Source organism: Rana temporaria, chromosome 13, assembly GCF_905171775.1.
Source record: "Rana temporaria chromosome 13, aRanTem1.1, whole genome shotgun sequence".
Classification (NCBI taxonomy): domain Eukaryota; kingdom Metazoa; phylum Chordata; class Amphibia; order Anura; family Ranidae; genus Rana; species Rana temporaria.
In genome coordinates, this window is record NC_053501.1 from 46,964,857 (window position 1) to 46,981,614 (window position 16,758).

Consider the following 16,758-nt stretch of genomic DNA (forward strand, 5'->3'; position numbering starts at 1 on the left):
TAATGTTATAAATGGAGGTGTATTTTTATTTTTATTTTTTTTTGTGAATTTTTAGATAGCTCTCTCATTAAGTGATTTGTTTTAATGATTTGGTTTTAGAGAACAATCTCTAATGCAGACTTCTGGGGACTGTTGCTGACAAGAGAGTCTAACCAATAGCATGTTAGGCACAAACAATGAGTACAAATTCTAATTGATCTCATTGTATCTTTGTTATAACTATCGTTATCAGTTCTATGACATCTCTCATGAAAATAGTGGCTATAGCTTAGTGAATCGAGCCCTAATACCTATGAAGTGTAAACAGCGCAATATTTAAAAAAAAAAATTCTAAAAAGGCTGCTTTATTGTCAGATAAAATCAGTATTCATCATGGCACAGTCCCTTTAATTTACTTGTGATTAATGTTTGTGATATCAAATGTGCATGTATAGTACAAGCTACTTGTATGGAGAAGACTTACCGGGCACTGATGTGCCAAAGGCCACAAACACCACAGCTGTTACAGAGTCTTTCAAGCCAATGGTACAGCCAAAATGAGAAGCAAGGTCCCCTATGATGGCAGTGAGGATGCCAATGATGATTATAGATATTATAAAGCAGGCCCATCCATTCATATATTCTGTAGGTGGCACACAAGCAAATAGTACTTTCCAGAAGACAGTCAGAAAATGCATGACATAATCAAAACAGGATGGCAGGCGCTCTTCTCCAGACTCGTCTTCATCTTCATCTCCAGCTATATTGATGACAAATGAGAAAACACATTTACCAACTTGGGAATAACATTGTTGAGAGCACCAGCTGCATGAAAACAGTGGTGGATGTCCTGTTTAGTGATGAATCAGTATTTTGATCATGCAACTTAAACAGTTAATAGCAGAATATAAGTTCTGTAAAAGTATGTGATCTCTCATATTGTGTAAAAAAAAAAAAACTGTCTGCACAAATCCATGTCTTAAAGATAATTTCTATTGTCACTTTGACTCCTTCGTAACAATCCAATCTCCATATTTTTATTCGAACATAGTCTTAAAAAATATTTTTCTATACAGTTGTCTTAAAAATAGTTGTGGGGCACATATAATGAAGCAACAGGCCCGCCAGGGCACCAGAAGCTGTCAGTTGTACTGAATGCCTGTTTTTAACTTCTTTTGCAAGTATATGTCTTTTTAATAAATCATCAATTTTATGGACGTTGTGCAGTGAAGTATTTCTTCTCTCTCTCTCTGTGTGCACTATGCTCCTCTTGCCTTTGTGGGATTGCCAATTGGTTAAATTCCAAGTATTTGAATACTGCACAGGCCTGCCTGCAGAGAGTCATTCTTTGTATCTGAGAGGCCTATATACTAAGGTGGTTTCAGGGTCAGATTTTCTGGTAAGAGGCTAATTCTTTTGCCTTTGGAATGAAGCACGTCTGGGTGACCATTCACAGCACAGATTTAGTAGGTGTGCACATGTGGAACACCACTTTCTTAAATTAATCGGTTTCTGGGAATATTTTTTTTTTGTTTTTGTTTTACATTTTAATATTTTTTTTTCATTTAAAAGCTTTTATTGAGCAAAAGACAACATTTTAATATTTTTATTGAGATTTTACATGAATAGGATACAATCACATTCTTATCGTCAGCCTACATTCTTAGTTCCGGAAATATTTTTATATTTTATTTGTTTACAGGACTTTGCCCTTTATTGCTTGCAAGATAGCATGGACTATTACAGTCGTTAAATATAGAAAAAGAAAGAATATTGGTCAATGGGACTTTGAATGAGGCCAATCACTAACACATAAGATATACAACACAGTATTACTTGTACAAGTTTATTACATAACTAGTAAAATGTTCCAACAAACCCAGGATAAAAACATTGCATTGAGCTGGACCACGGTAGACATGAAAATAAGTACATTTACAACATGGCATAATAACACCAATTAGCAGAGATTGCATGTGGCAGATGGTAAAACAATTAAAACATTACACAGCATCCTATAACTTTACATGTTTTGTGGATTGATCTCCACTTCATCAGGAGTAGATGCAGACTAATGGAGTCTAAAGATAAAAAAAGAACCAAAGTAAAATATAGTAGGTATCATGGGTGTAACCCAAATACAAGGTGATACAGGGACATACGGTAAGTCCAATACTTGCATATCATAGTTTGGGGGGCGGGTGAGGGACCAGTCTGGCAGCTCAGCGGGCAGATGACGCCAAGAAAAATGTCCAGCCCGGTGGTTGAGGAGGCGAATTCTGACCGGACCCCAAGGAACAAGATGGGAAGAAGGGCGCAAAAAGCATCCATGTCCTTCCCTTCTGGGGGGCGGGGGCTCGTGGCCCCCCTCCGCTTTCGGGTTGGGGACCCTTGTGGCTAGATCTGGGACCCCCAGCCTTACAGTATACGGTTAGTCCGGAGGAGAGTATGTTGCAACCTTATTTGCTCTACAAATGAACTTATGTTTTCTTAGTGTATTGACCAGTGTCAAGATAACCTGTCAGTCTCGTTTAATGTATGGTTTTCGTTTCATGGCGCAATCCGTCCTCTGTTCTTTTTCATGCACAATACTTTATATTTTGTTGTATTGACTGTTGCTCTGTACTTTGTCTTTTTTGGAAAATTAAATTCTTTGAAAGTAAAAAGCATCAATGGATCCATAACTTTTGTGCACGAATAGGGCATGAGTGCCTATAGTGGTCAGTAAACAGTAAATAAGGTGGCTTAGAGTTATGGGTTCAGCGGTCTCTGTTAAGTAAAATGGTAAGTGAAAAGAAGGACCAATGAGGACCCCAACCAAGGCAGAGATGTTGTGGCTAATAACTAGGAATGAAAAGTAACAAAGAAGAATAACAAGGTGAGCTGAACAAAATGGTCAGCTGAAAATAAGTGTGTACAGCCCAGGGTAAGAAGGATCCCATAACTCCATCGGTGAAAGAGACAGGGATGCAGGTGATGCTTGGAATGCGCCAGCTGCATCTCAAGTCAGAGGAACAGGACGGGACTGTTGCCAACGCCATGTACGCGCCACTGGTGTGGAAAAGAGGGAGAGCCATGTTGGATCTGGGCCGGTAAAATACCAAAAACCATGGACTTGGCCTCCACCCGAATCCATGTGGTGGCTAGAGATGGAAACAAATCACCGCCGTGGCACCATGACCTGACATGACGTCACACGTCGAGTGTGGGAACATGTTGTCGATGCGCCGCCGGGAAACCACCACCCCCCACATCCCAAAGGGTTCTACCATGGTTCAGCTCAATGCAATGTTTTTATCCGGATTGTGTTGGAACATTTTACTGGTTATCATGTAATAAACATATACAAGTAATACTGTGTTGTATATCCTGTATGTTTACTCTATATAGTGATTGGCCTCATTCAAAGTCCATTTGACCAACATTCTCTCTTTTTCTGTCTATTTTTTGGGATAGAGGCCCATTACCAATGGTGCCACAAACCACACCACTTTTTTCTTGTCGTTGAATATATGAATCATATTTGTCTAACAATGGTTTGCACTACATTTGCACTTTTTTAATTAAGCTATGTACTAATAAATGTATCGAAAACATATTTGTAAACAGCACAACATTCTTCTCTATTACATATCTACCACCTTGATTAACTTAATTATATATCCTTTATAATATTATCATTTGTCCTTGGTCATATGAGATTTATATGAAATGCCCAGTATTTATTATCTGGAGGTTTTTAGTTGGATTTATTATTTATTGGATTTATTATTTATTATCCTTTGTGATTGCCACATTATGAATGATTGTATTTAACAAATAGTATGCAATGTTTACTGCTGGGTATTGCAGTCCTGCTGTCCCATTTGTCTATTTAAAATGGCTCCTTTTACATCCATGATCAGTGTGAGAAAGGAGCACACACACCCCTAGTTGGCACTGTGCCTGCTCTGAAATGCGTTGTGCATCTCCCCGTCCTGGTGATGTCATCACGCAGACACAGCGACTCGCTTTGCATTCCAACTGAACGTCCTCCTTCGCTGTCTCGCTGTTCCTACTGCAGATCGGACTGGACTTGCTGACACTCTCTACGTACACAGCAGCCATTACAGTGACAGCTTGACGTGCAGAGAGTAGATGACCCACACGGATGAACCTGTTTAGTTTTATTCCATGTGAATTGCCACAATTTGGCTTTTACAATAAATGGAAACTTCCATCAATCATCTCTGGATTCACCCCACATGATTGTCCATGTAATTTGAGTGGCGGATATATCGGAGATTAATTATGTAGTATTCATCACATCTGCTAGCTGTCCCACATTATATTACTGTATGTTCTGAAAGCTTGTGAAGTGTTGGGTAGGAGAGGAGAGAGGGAGCCGAGATTACACAGAGACTTGTAGCAGTCCCACAAGTGACAAAAAGAGCCACGTGCGGCAGTTTCAACAGAAGAAATGAGGCACAGATGGAGCATTTCCACAAATTGTGGCAATGGAGGAGCCAGAAGAACGGCTCCCCTAATGTTGACACGCGCTTGTGGGTACATGCATGATTGTGGCAGTATAAACCTGGTATTTACAAGAAAGTAACAGATGGATGATAGAGAAAATTCCTGGACTGCCGCACTCCTTGAAACTATGGGCCTGATCCTCAAAAGGGATACGCCGGCGTATCTACTGATACGCCGTCGTATCTACTGATACGCCGTCGTATCCCTGTTTCTATCTATGGAACTGATCCACAGAATCAGTTTCACATAGATAAGGAGAAGATCCGACATGTGTAAGGGACTTACACTGTCGGATCTTAGGATGCAGTACCGCAGCCGCCGCTGGGGGCATTTCTCGTCGGAATGCCGCTTCGGGTATGCAAATTAGCACTTACGGAGATCCACAAAGCTTTTACGCTTCGTTTCTTCTCCGTAAGTATTAGTTTGCCGTCGCAATATTAGGGCTGCTTTTACAAGGCCTAAACTGTTTAGACCTTGTAAAAGTAGACCCTTCTATCCCGCGTCGCTGTCTTTTTTTTTTTTTTTTTTTCAAATTTTTTTTTTCCCGCCGCAACTCGTATCTTTTTTTTTTACGCCCGTCGCCATTCTCAAAACCCGGCGCAACGTAAAACCGCGCAAAGCACGTCGGGAAAATGACGTCGGGAGCATGCGCAGTACATCCGGCGCGGGAGCGCGCCTAATTTAAATGGGACTCGCCCCATTAAATTAGGAACGCCTTGCGCCGGCGGGATTTAAGTTACACCGCTCAAAATTTCTAGGTAAGTGCTTTGTGGATCGGGCACTTGGTTAGAGATTTTGCGGCGGTGTAACTTAAATGGCAAAAGTTACGTTGCGCCGGGTTTTTGAGGATTAGGCCCTATGTCTTTATTGAGCAACATTTTTTTCCAAAACACAAAACAACCAAAAACAGTGCAGTCAAAAAGGAGAGGTGGACAAAAGGAAAAGGGTGGCTGACATGTTTCACATCTTTCAATGCTTAGTCGTAGCTAGTGAGCAACAGATGGATGATGACAAGCTTCTGCACGCAGGTATAGTGCACAATCGTAAACCGCTATATACATAAAATTGATTTGAGTTTACTGACACTTTAAGAAAAGTGTGACTTATTGAAAATATTATTGTACTAAACAATAATTCAAGATTTTATTTCTTACCAGCACTGACGGTGATTGCTTCCATGAACTGATCCCTCCATGAATGAGTCCCTACTACCAAGGCAAGGTTAGTCTTCTTTATGAGTTTGTCTACTGTGCTCTATCCAGAAACAATAATAAAGCAGATTACTATTGGATACAATCTCAGCCTAACATAGCAATAAAACAGTTAATAATTGGATCTATATTTTAAATAGCCATTTGCTCTTGCAGTAATGCACTTTAATTTAAGCCACAATAAGTGTTTTATATCTTTGAATAAATAATTTTAGTTAAAACTAAACTCCATCTACGATGTGTAATTTTGTTTTGGAAGGGTTAAACCCTCGGTTTTATTATTGTCTTTGTCCCGCTTAGGAAGATTTCACATAATTTCAGGACAGGACGCAATAGGATATCTCTTTAAAGTGGAAGTAAGCCCCCCCATTGTTTACAGCCAATGAAGCTGCTAGCCACTGTGTAATCTTCAACTACCATGGTTCTGCACATGTGATCAGTTATGACACCAACCATTGGATAATTTGACAGTTTGGTTGAGAGTGCAACCAATATGACCGTTAAATCTCTGGCATGTGCCAGGAATGTAACAGTTTTAAGTTTTAAACTGTTAAATCAATGGGTTTACTTATGCTTTAAGAAGGACACAAAAACACACATTATAGCAGAGTGACTGGGAAGGATCAGAACGTCTGTCTATGGCTTCCTGTCCCTATGACAACATCTCCATTCCTGTACAGGCATCACAGATACTGGAAGTGAAGGAAAATCTCCACAATAGGGTCCCAGACACAAATGCAACCTTACAGTAATGTTAACTTTTCCCCACTCTATCCATAGCTAAAAATACATTTATTTGGAGTTAGGCTTTAGGGGGATATGATTTTTTTATTGTTTTCTTCTGAAACAAAAAATATATATTTTTATTTAATTTTAGTAATATTTAATATTTATCACTTGCAGCCAGAAGCTGAAGGCTGCAAACACAAGGTTTCCCAAATTGATCTACTGTTATGCTATGAATAACCTGTTTGTGACATACATTTTCAGTCTGAGGCAATTAACTTGTGAAAATAGCGCATTGTACTCAAAAGCCTTGCATGATTAGTAAACAATTTTGTTTATAGGATAAAAATTGTATACATACAGTATATTGAAAAATTATTTGTCAACATAATTTATTTTTTATTAATTAACCAAAGACCATTATAGTTTCCTGTTAAACTTAAATTTACAATCTTGAATGGGAATCTGGGCATTTTGGGTCAAATCTGGTGTAGGGTGGTTTGCTTGAATAATAATAATTCACTGTCTTGATTCGCTGATCAGAAACTGGGGTAATTGGACTGAACATCGCTTTGTCTAAGTCAAATTTTCCTTTTTTATATCTAAAGTGAATCTAATGCTGATCACAATCTAGTGAATCGCTAACAAAAAGTATGGCAATGTTTGAAAATCATGCACACTTGTTCCAGATCATTTTAAGTACTAGGCAGTGAAGCCAGACTGATTATTAATGTCCCAGAGCCTGCTTCTTTACCAAATCCTTTTAAATTTTCATTATGATAATTTTCTTACTTTGAACTCATAAGACTCTTCAATGATGACCTCCAATTTTGGGTGCTCTCCCAGAACAGGTTTGCCCATCTCAGCTATTCTTTTGGCTTCTTCTTCCTCCACAGAGTGTTTCCTTCCTGCCATATCAGCAGCTAAAAAAGATCAAAGGTATGGTAAGACCTCTGAATATGCATCAATAACACTTGATACAACATTCTGAAATGGACTGCTTTAGTTGGCATGGAAATACAGACATTTTGAGCCATGGCACATTGTCCTACTGCTGATTTTCTCCTTTTTAATTAGGGCTTCTTTAGGAATGACAGCTCCCTTATTAATTGATAAGTTGGCTACAAGTTAAAGTGATTGTAAAGGATTATTTAAAAAAACAAAACAAACATATCATACTTGCCTCCACTGTGCAGCTCCCCAAACACCGACTTCTGGGGTCCACCGTTGGCTCTCGTGGCTCCTCCTCACTTCAGATAACCCCATAGGAGAAGCGCTTTCCCGTGGGTTACCTTACGGGCGCGCTCCCAAGTTCAGAATTCTGTGTCTATAGACACGAATGCCAGACTCGGCCCCGCCCCCTGCGTCATTGGATTTGATAGCAGTGGGAGCCAATGGCTGCGCTTCTATCAATCTATCCAATCGGGACACAAGACACCAGCTACAGATGGTGTGCTTGTTCCCGAACAGAAGATAAAAGCGTCCAGGTAAGTAAAATGGGGGGGGGGCAGCAGCGCTAAAAGTTTATTATTTTATTTTTTGGATAGAATGGAAAAGGTTTAAAATATCTCAGTTTTTATTTCTGCCGGTGCCTCCTTTTAGGGAGATTCATCCTCTCCATTTGTCTTGTTTTAACATTATCATTGGAAGTGAATAAAAAAGACGTTAAAAAAATCCCATATTTTGGGTTGTGCCCAGAAAACGAATGGAGGGGAAATCTTCCAATGGTGACACTAGTTCTGGTGACCTGGAGGACCCCAAGAAATTCCCTTAATTTGCAGGGAATTCCTCTCATTTCCTGTTTGGCTATAGAACAGGAAGTGAAGGTATAGCTCCTCAATGGGACAAAGATGGCAAAAATAAACCTTTACAGGGATTATAATCCTCCCTTGCTCTATCCAATATAAATAAAACAAGGTTTGCCTATTGTACTTCAGGCTCCGACACCAGAGCTTAGCTTAACTGCAGCAGGGAGGTGGCAGTGGAGCGTGGCTTGTGAAGTATAGAAGCTTGAAGAAGAGGGTTGGGAGCTATGTGCAGACACGTTTCACTATATAGTGAGCGGACAAAGTGGCAGTATCTCTCGAAGGCAATTGGGTAAAGAGATGGTTTCTAAATAATGTAATATGGTTTTCTGTAATATGGTTTTCTGCTCTTTAGGCAGCAGTAAATGTTATTCTAAAAAACTTAGAAGCACTCTAAAAAAGTTCGATAATTTTCCATGGCCATGTATTTATAGCTTATTTGTAATTTAGAATTTTTTTAATAAAAGGTTTTTTTTATTATAAAATGAACAAAACTTCAAGTAAAAAAATGAAGTATGAGGGTAATCAATTGAAGCGGGGAAAGGGCATTGCTAGAAGGCAGGAAGAAGTTGGGAAGAACGATCTAGAACTTTTGTAATATAAGTGGGATCTCCTAAATTAGACTATGCAGTCCTGACTAGTCCAAGAGGCAAGCAAATCATTATTTAACGAAAGAGAGAGCGAGCCCTAATCATTATTTTTGTAAGGAAAAGAAAATCGCTATTTTTGTCAGAACGTTACTGCTATTTTTGACCCTCCTGAGAAGATTGATTCGCTTTGTGTCCTAGTGACTATTGTCACAGGACAGAAATCAAAAATTGTACAGTCTTTTCTGGACATTGTGCAGTGAGAAGATGTCTTTTAATGGAGAGACTCGTTCGTACACCAATGTGAGGGCCATGTTTTGCCTGCCGTGAATGTACAGGTGCACACAGGCAACATGCATTAGGATTACAAACTGTCCGTTCATGGACAATTAGTAAAAATCTATGACTTTTACAACTGTCTGAATGTCTGTAAGAATCAGGGCTTTTTTTAGGCGGAGTACTGACACCTCCGCCAAAAGACACTGAGAACGAGTTGGGATTTTCAACAGAAGCGGGGCAGGCAGAGGCCATGGAGTGAGAAGGTCACCGCATTTGCCGATACTGCTCCTCTAGTCTCAGCCGGAGTCCAGTGACAGTCCTAGTGGAGTGATCCATGTGCTTCACTTCTCTGTATCTCTTTCTGCCTAGATGGAACCCAGGCCCTGACACTTATCTGGCTGTAGCTGCTGAGTGCTGATGTCCCCACCCTGAAGCCAATAATCTCCAGTCTCCACACTCCTCCTGAGGTAAGCTGTTGTGCGCTCTTCTACAGCAGCATTTATTTACCAGGTACTATTAAGGAGGGGGATTTATGGGTTGGGATAAGAACACTGTACTGGGTGAGGGGGGAAAAATGGGGTTGTCATTTTTGGTTGTGAAAGTGAATTGGTTAGTGAGATCTGCACTTTGTAGCGCACGCCTGAACTCTGCACTCTACATAGCACACTCCTGGACTCTGCACTCTTTAGATCCCAGTAATCAGTTTCCAGCTGATGCTGGCTGTGGGGAGAGTTTAGATCTCCACCAACTGGTGCCTTTCGCTCCAGTGCTCTGCTCTACCGCCATAGATTGCGTGCCATTTATTCTGATCTTGCTCCTTTCCTGCATCCTGTGCCCTTCTGCCTCTTATCTGCTTCTCTTTTCCCTGATCCCAGTCCTGGTTCCCCCTTCCCATCTGTTCCCTGCATCTCCAGAGTTCTCGGTTGATCTGTGTTCCCCATTTTGTGTGTCTATTGTATATAGCCAGTTTGTACTTTTTCTGAATAGTGCACATCTGAACCATGCACTCAAATTTTGTCTCATTTAGATTGCTTCATGATCTGTATTGAACACTATTTGTGATTTATGTGATATCTAATCTAGGTGGCAAGAATAATACTATAGCTGCGAATTTAGTGTGCCTAAACAGGGCCCTTTTGTGTTTAAGAGTTTTTTTTGTTATGTGTTTTACATGATTCTTGCCATAATAAAATGTAATGTTTATATTTACTAGTTGCATTTATAGTGACAGTGCCCTTAGAACAAAAATAAAATCCATGTATTTTTTTCCCATTTGAAAAAGATTATCTTGGAACCAAGATTGCACCCTGGGTATAATTTAATGATTTTGCCAATATTTTTTCACACTGATGTGGTTGTGACAATTCTGTTTTAATGCCGTTTAGATCTCCTGTAGTATGGCTGCAGTCTCTGACCCTACCTAAACGCACTGGAATGCACATGTCCCTCTTTAAGATTAAGAAAAAGAGGGGATAAAATGCACCAGAACACATCAAAAACACACTGGAATGCATAAAAAAAAATGCATACAAAATACACCAGATCAAAATGCATTGGAAAGCACCTAAATACACTGGAATTCACATGTCCCTATTTAAGATTAAGAAAAAAGAGAGGGATAAATGCATCGCAACATGTCAAAAACGTGCATGCAGAAACGCATTCAGACTGCGTTTCTATGGTGTGAACCGCCACCTTGATGCAGAGAATGCGTTAAAGCGGAGTTCCACCCTATTTTTCAACTTATCAGCATTAGTTTTAACACTGCCCCTTTAAATACATTTGGAATGTCTTTTTTTTCTCTTTTAAATACTCACGTTTTTATCTGTGAGTCTCTTATTCCCCCGCCGCGGCGGAATGCCCCCCCCCCCGCCGCATCCAGCGCTGCTATGCCTCCTGGGATATGTGTCTTCAATCCCAGGAGGCTGGCCTCAACATCGCAGCCGTGGTTATACATCTCGGGGGGCGGGAGGGAGGGAGGGCAGTGCCGCCCATAGAGGTGGTGTCCTTCCTCTTCTCCCTCTCCAACTCCTCCCCCGTCCTAGCACCGCCCCCGTCCGTCCGTCATCGCCGCCGATCCCCCGCCCCCCACCCCCCCCCGTCTGTCTCCGGTGCACGGAGATACAGATCATCAGACAGACAGAGCGGATCTCACTCTGTCTGATAGATCTGTATGTGAGAGCACCGAGCATAGTACAGCCCCGCCTCCCTGTACATTGCAACAGCGCGCTCTGCACTGTGTGTTACAAGTCTAGTGCAGGGAGGCGGGGCTGTACTACATTCGGTGCTCACACATACAGATCAGTGTCCTCACATACAGACCGAGATGTGCTCTGTATGCCTGATCATCTGTACCTCTCCCCACTCTGCACTGGGCACTAACTGTCACCGCACTGATGGGCACTAACTGTCACCGCACTGATGGGCACTAACTGTCACCGCACTGATGGGCACTAACTGTCACCGCACTGATGGGCACTAACTGTCACCGCACTGATGGGCACTAACTGTCACCGCACTGATGGGCACTAACTGTCACCGCACTGATGGGCACTAACTGTCACCGCACTGATGGGCACTAACTGTCACCGCACTGATGGGCACTAACTGTCACCGCACTGATGGGCACTAATTGTCACCGCACTGATGGGCACTAATTGTCACCGCACTGATGGGCACTAATGTCACCGCACTGATGGGCACTAATGTCACCGCACTGATGGGCACTAATTGTCACCGCACTGATGGGCACTAATGTTGTCACCGCACTGATTTGCACTAATAATGTTGTCACCGCACAGATAATGAACTGGTGTCACCGCACTAATGGGCACTGATAATGCACTGGTGGGCACTGACATTTGGGTCTGGTTGTGGTTCTGGGGCCGATGCAGGGTGCTGTGCCGGGGATGATGCGGTGGGCAATGTTATGGTGGCAATGTGCTGTGCTGGGGGAAGAAGGAAGCAGGAGGAACTCAGCACAAGGATGGTGGGAACCCCTCATAATGGGCACAGCGGGGGTACAGACCCGGGAACTCAGCACAGGGATGGTGGGAACCCCTCATAATGGGCACAGCGGGGGTACAGACCCGGGAACTCAGCACAGGGATGGTGGGAACCCCTCATAATGGGCACAGCGGGGGTACAGACCCGGGAACTCAGCACAGGGATGGTGGGAACCCCTCATAATGGGCACAGCGGGTGTACAGACCCGGGAACTCAGCACAGGGATGGTGGGAACCCCTCATGAAGGGTTCCCACCATCCCTGTTCTGTGCTGACTTCCTGTGGCTGTACTCCTGCTGTGCCCATTATGAGCGTACGAATCCGAATTGAGTTTCGGGCACAAAATACGAAATAACGACTAATAATGCGAAACGGAACTAAACGAAATGAATTGATTGACAGTGCACATGTCTGGTATATGTATACACACCACATATATAACAAGAGATATATATCATCTTGTTATGTAGATATATCTGCACAGGAACAAATTATTTCTTATATTTACTGGTTCCTGGAAGGAGGAGGGGAGGGGAGGTTTGCATAGATAAGGGGCGGTAACTTCCTCTGACACTCCCGTTGCTATTGAAACCTGATCTGAAACCATTACACTGCTTGTACAACACTGAGCATGTGCGAGGCTGAAATCCAGGAAGTCATACAGTCTGGCTTCATGATTCCCACACTTAAGATGGCCCCAGTCAATTTCTGTTTTATAAAGTGTCTAAATGCTGTAACAACCTAACAAAACGGACCTTAGTTTACAGACTAACTGTAGTAGAATACATTAAGCTTGTGTATTACAGGGGTATTCATATTTAAAAAGTTTTTATTTTTAAAATTGTGGCCGGAACTCCGCTTTAAGGTAAAAAACTATTTGCTTTTATATCCACTTTAAGGACTGCTGAAATCTAACCGCTTCCCAAAGGCATTATATGCCTTTCTCCCTTCCTCTGTTTTTATAGAAGATACTTGTATGTGTACTGTTAGCATATCACTTATCAAGGCAATAAAGAAAAACTAAATAGATGGTAGAAACCGTTGGAACTCCATCTCTCTAAATGGGTTAAGTGCTTCTTATTTCGCTGTAAGGTTTAAGTTTTAACCAATTCCTAATTATGACTCTTAATACTATCAAAGCAATATTTGAAGTCTTGTCAAGATTAGAGATAACATAAGAGCAAAGTGCCAAATGGATGTTTGCTCAGTATTAGAGGTTGAAAGACACAGCTAAGATTTAAGAACATGAAACACACAAATATTTAAGGAGATGTCAAGTAAAATGGAAGCATACTATAATAATTAGGACTGAATAAAGTTATCTGAATATCGCTGTAAATAAATTCCTTCCATTTCTTATTAGCATGCACCATAGTGTCATGGTTATGCATAAAGTCTGGCAGCTTACCTGTCTCATGTGTCCCATTAGAGGCCCGACCCTCTTTCTGGCTGTCTTTTATCACCTTCCTCCCTGTATGGCCCCACCCAGGCCATCCCAGGAAGTCTATATTAACTGTTGCACTACAGGTCTGCAGTGCTGTTCAACCTTTTGTAGCTTGTTCCTGTCTGCAGTGTGTTGTTTACCCTTGTCTGCCAGTTGCCCCGACCTCGGCTTACCCATCACTATCGCTTGTCCTGGTTGCTGCTCCCCTCTCTCCCTGCGGAGCATGACCTTGGGGACCCCAGGGGTCGCGACCTGGATCCAGCTGCGGCGAACGCCATCCTCACCACCAGAGGCTCTGGTGAACACAAAACTGGGTCTTAGACTCCGCGCCCTGGGGAATCTTGGGCTCACGCTTCCTCTCTGATCGCAGCAGTCCGCCATAGGGTTCACTACCCTGTGGCGTATCCCTGACCCCAACGGGGTGCACTTGTCACCTGGCCACATGTGACCTGACAGTTTGAACAGCCATGAATCCGGAGACTCGAGACGCATGAAGCTAATCGGACTCAGGTGATGCGTTTCCTACAGGATCTGGCTTCCCGTTTTGATCAGCTTCAGACCTCGTTGGGAACACCGACTCCGCAACCCCAAGTACAACTAGTGACTGCGCCTGTCGCACCAGTCGCAGAGTCGCATTCACTGAAACTACCACCTCCAATCCGTTTTTCTGGAGACTCCAAGGTCTGCAGGGGGTTCCTTAGCCAATGCACTATTCATTTTGAGCTCCTGCCCCAACACTTTCTGTCTGATCGGGCTAAGATAGCCTATATTATTTCCCTCCTCTCCGGTGAAGCCTTAGCCTGGGCTGCCCCTCTGTGGTTATTGAATGATCCAGTGGTTTCTAGCCTGTCTGTTTTCTTGAAACTTTTTCGGAATATCTTCGAAGAACCGACTCGTGTCTCTTCAGCGGCCAGCGCCCTTTTACGTCTCCGCCAAGAATCCCGTTCAGTGGGACAATATGCTCTTCAGTTCCGTATCCTCTCAGCTGAATTGAGCTGGAACAACGAGGACTTAGTTGAAACCTTTTTGCATGGCCTTTCTGATAGAGTGAAGGATGAATTAGCAGGAAGAACCATCCCCACTGATCTGGACGGAGTGATCTCCTTGTGTATCCAGATAGATATTCGCTTTCAGGAAAGGACCCTAGAAAGGCGACGCCAGCATTCCTTGGTCCTTAGTCAGCCTGAGCTCCCCTCTCTTCGACCCGAGGAGCATCTCCTGCCAGCTGAGGAACCCATGCAGCTGGGTCGGACCAGGCTATCTCCCGAGGAACGTGCTAAGCGCAGAACTCTGGGCCTGTGTCTCTACTGTGGGGGCAAAGGTCATTTCTGTGACTCTTTCTCTCTTCGCCCGGAGAAACGCTTGGGTTTAATACATCTGGAAGGTGGAGAATTGGACCCAGAAATATCACCTTCACCTTCTCGTCTTCTTCTTTCTGTGTCCCTTCATCTTGGTGCTTCTTCTCATTCGGTCTCGGCATATCTGGATTCCGGAGCCGCTGGCAACTTCATGGACTGGGAAATTGCATCGTCTTTGAGACTTGCCCTCTTGCCCCTCACCACGCCATTGGTGGTCTTGGCGATTGATGGCACTGTTCTCCAAGGGGGTCCTATTCGCTTCCAGACACTCCCAGTTAAGATGTCAGGTGGGACACTTCACCAGAGTGGATATCCTTCCTTATCCTACCTAAGGCCTCAGCTCCTATAGTTTTGGGTCTTCCTTGGTTAAGGCTCCAATCTCCACACATTGACTGGACTGCCGGACAGATCCTGGCTTGGGGTCCCTTCTGTTCTACGTCCTGCCTACCCAAGGTTGCCCCAAAAGAGAAACTTCCTGTTGCCACCATTCCAGTATCTTTTGCTCTTCCTACCGCATGTAGTGGTGTCCAGAATGTGTCCTGCAATAGTCAGGCTAATGCACTTTCCAGCCAATGTGTCACTCTGGATGAGGAGTCTGTCTGTGAACCTGAGCCGATCATTCACTCCAGGTTACTGTTGTCTGTCCCTAAAATGCACAGCCAGGCTAACTTGTCTGCAAGTTCTGCAGTCGCTACGCCTTGTGATGCGATTCGGGCAGTCACTACACCTGACTATGCTATTCAGCTATGCCAGGCCAGCCCATGCCCAGTGGGCCTCCTACCTTTTTCTTGTTCAGGACCTTCTGCAACCTGTCTAAGGGGCTCAATCCATCCTTTGGATAGATTGCCTCATTCGGCCAAGTGGGGGTTTTCTATCTTGTTTTCAGGGCTCTGCATTCTGCTGGTTTTTCTGCTATCCAGCTTGACTCCTGTGTCATGTCACCTTCTAACTAACCTGACCTCAGGGTTCCTCTGACCTCTGCCCAGTATGATGGTCCTGTGCTAGATGCCCAGTTCATCTTTAAGGGTCTGCTTGATCCTCCTTAGATTCCCGTTGATCCTCTCATGCCCTTACTTATTCCTAAAAGGCCTTTGGCCCTTAATACATCCTCTCCTTACTTCGGTTCTGGTCAATGAGGATAATCTAAAGTATGAGGTTACTCAAGTTCTGGATTCTCGTCTCTGCAGAGGCATTCTTCAGTACCTTGTGCTTTGGAGAGGGTTTGGTCCTGAGGAGGTGTCTTGGATTTCTGCATCTGAGGTATTTGCGCCCCATTTGTTGAGGAGGGTTCATCTGGGATTTCCCTTTAGGCCTGGGCCCAGGCTGGGGAGGGGCCATAAGAGGGAGGGTACTGTCATGGTTATGCATAAAGTCTGGCAGCTTACCTGTCTCATGTGTCCATTAGAGGCCTGACCCTCTTTCTGGCTGTCTTTTTATCACCTTCCTCCCTGTATGGCCCCACCCAGGCCATCCCAGGAAGTCTATATTAACTGTTGCACTACAGGTCTGCGGTGCTGTTCAACCTTTGTTTGTAGCTTGTTCCTGTCTGCAGTGTGTTGTTTACCCTTGTCTGCCAGTTGCCCCGACCTCGGCTTACCCATCACTATCGCTTGACCTGGTTGCTGCTTCCCCTCTCTCCCTGCGGAGCATAACCTTGGGGACCCCAGGGGTCGCGACCTGAATCCAGCTGCGGCGAAGGCCATCCTCACCACCAGAGGCTCTGGTGAACACAAAGCTGGGTCTTAGACTCCGTGCCCTGGGGAATCTTGGGCTCACGCTTCCTCTCTGATCGCAGCAGTCGGCCATAGGGTTCACTACCCTGTGGTGCATCCCTGACCCCAACAGGGTG

The 16,758-nt window shown here is 43.6% G+C and overlaps 1 protein-coding gene and 1 long non-coding RNA gene across 5 annotated transcripts in view; one reads left to right on the forward strand and one right to left on the reverse strand.

Moving 5' to 3' along the window:
• LOC120920933 overlaps positions 1-16,758 on the forward strand; it is a 181,878-nt gene that overhangs the window by 29,949 nt on the left and 135,171 nt on the right. The window contains exons 2-3 of one of the 2 annotated variants that reach the window (XR_005744805.1): positions 5,652-5,715; positions 9,472-9,606. This is a non-coding gene — a long non-coding RNA (uncharacterized LOC120920933). Of the gene's footprint in view, positions 1-5,651; positions 5,716-9,471; positions 9,607-16,758 lie in introns of those variants that run through there. The other variant, XR_005744806.1, reaches the window with a different exon arrangement.
• SLC8A3 (solute carrier family 8 member A3) overlaps positions 1-16,758 on the reverse strand; it is a 319,194-nt gene that overhangs the window by 5,138 nt on the left and 297,298 nt on the right. For all 3 annotated transcript variants that reach the window (XM_040333389.1, XM_040333388.1, XM_040333387.1), the window contains 3 exons: positions 7,224-7,354; positions 5,649-5,748; positions 464-739 (listed from right to left, as the gene is read on the reverse strand). In XM_040333389.1, the coding sequence (XP_040189323.1) occupies positions 464-739; positions 5,649-5,748; positions 7,224-7,354 (507 nt within the window). The remainder of the gene's footprint in view (positions 1-463; positions 740-5,648; positions 5,749-7,223; positions 7,355-16,758) is intronic.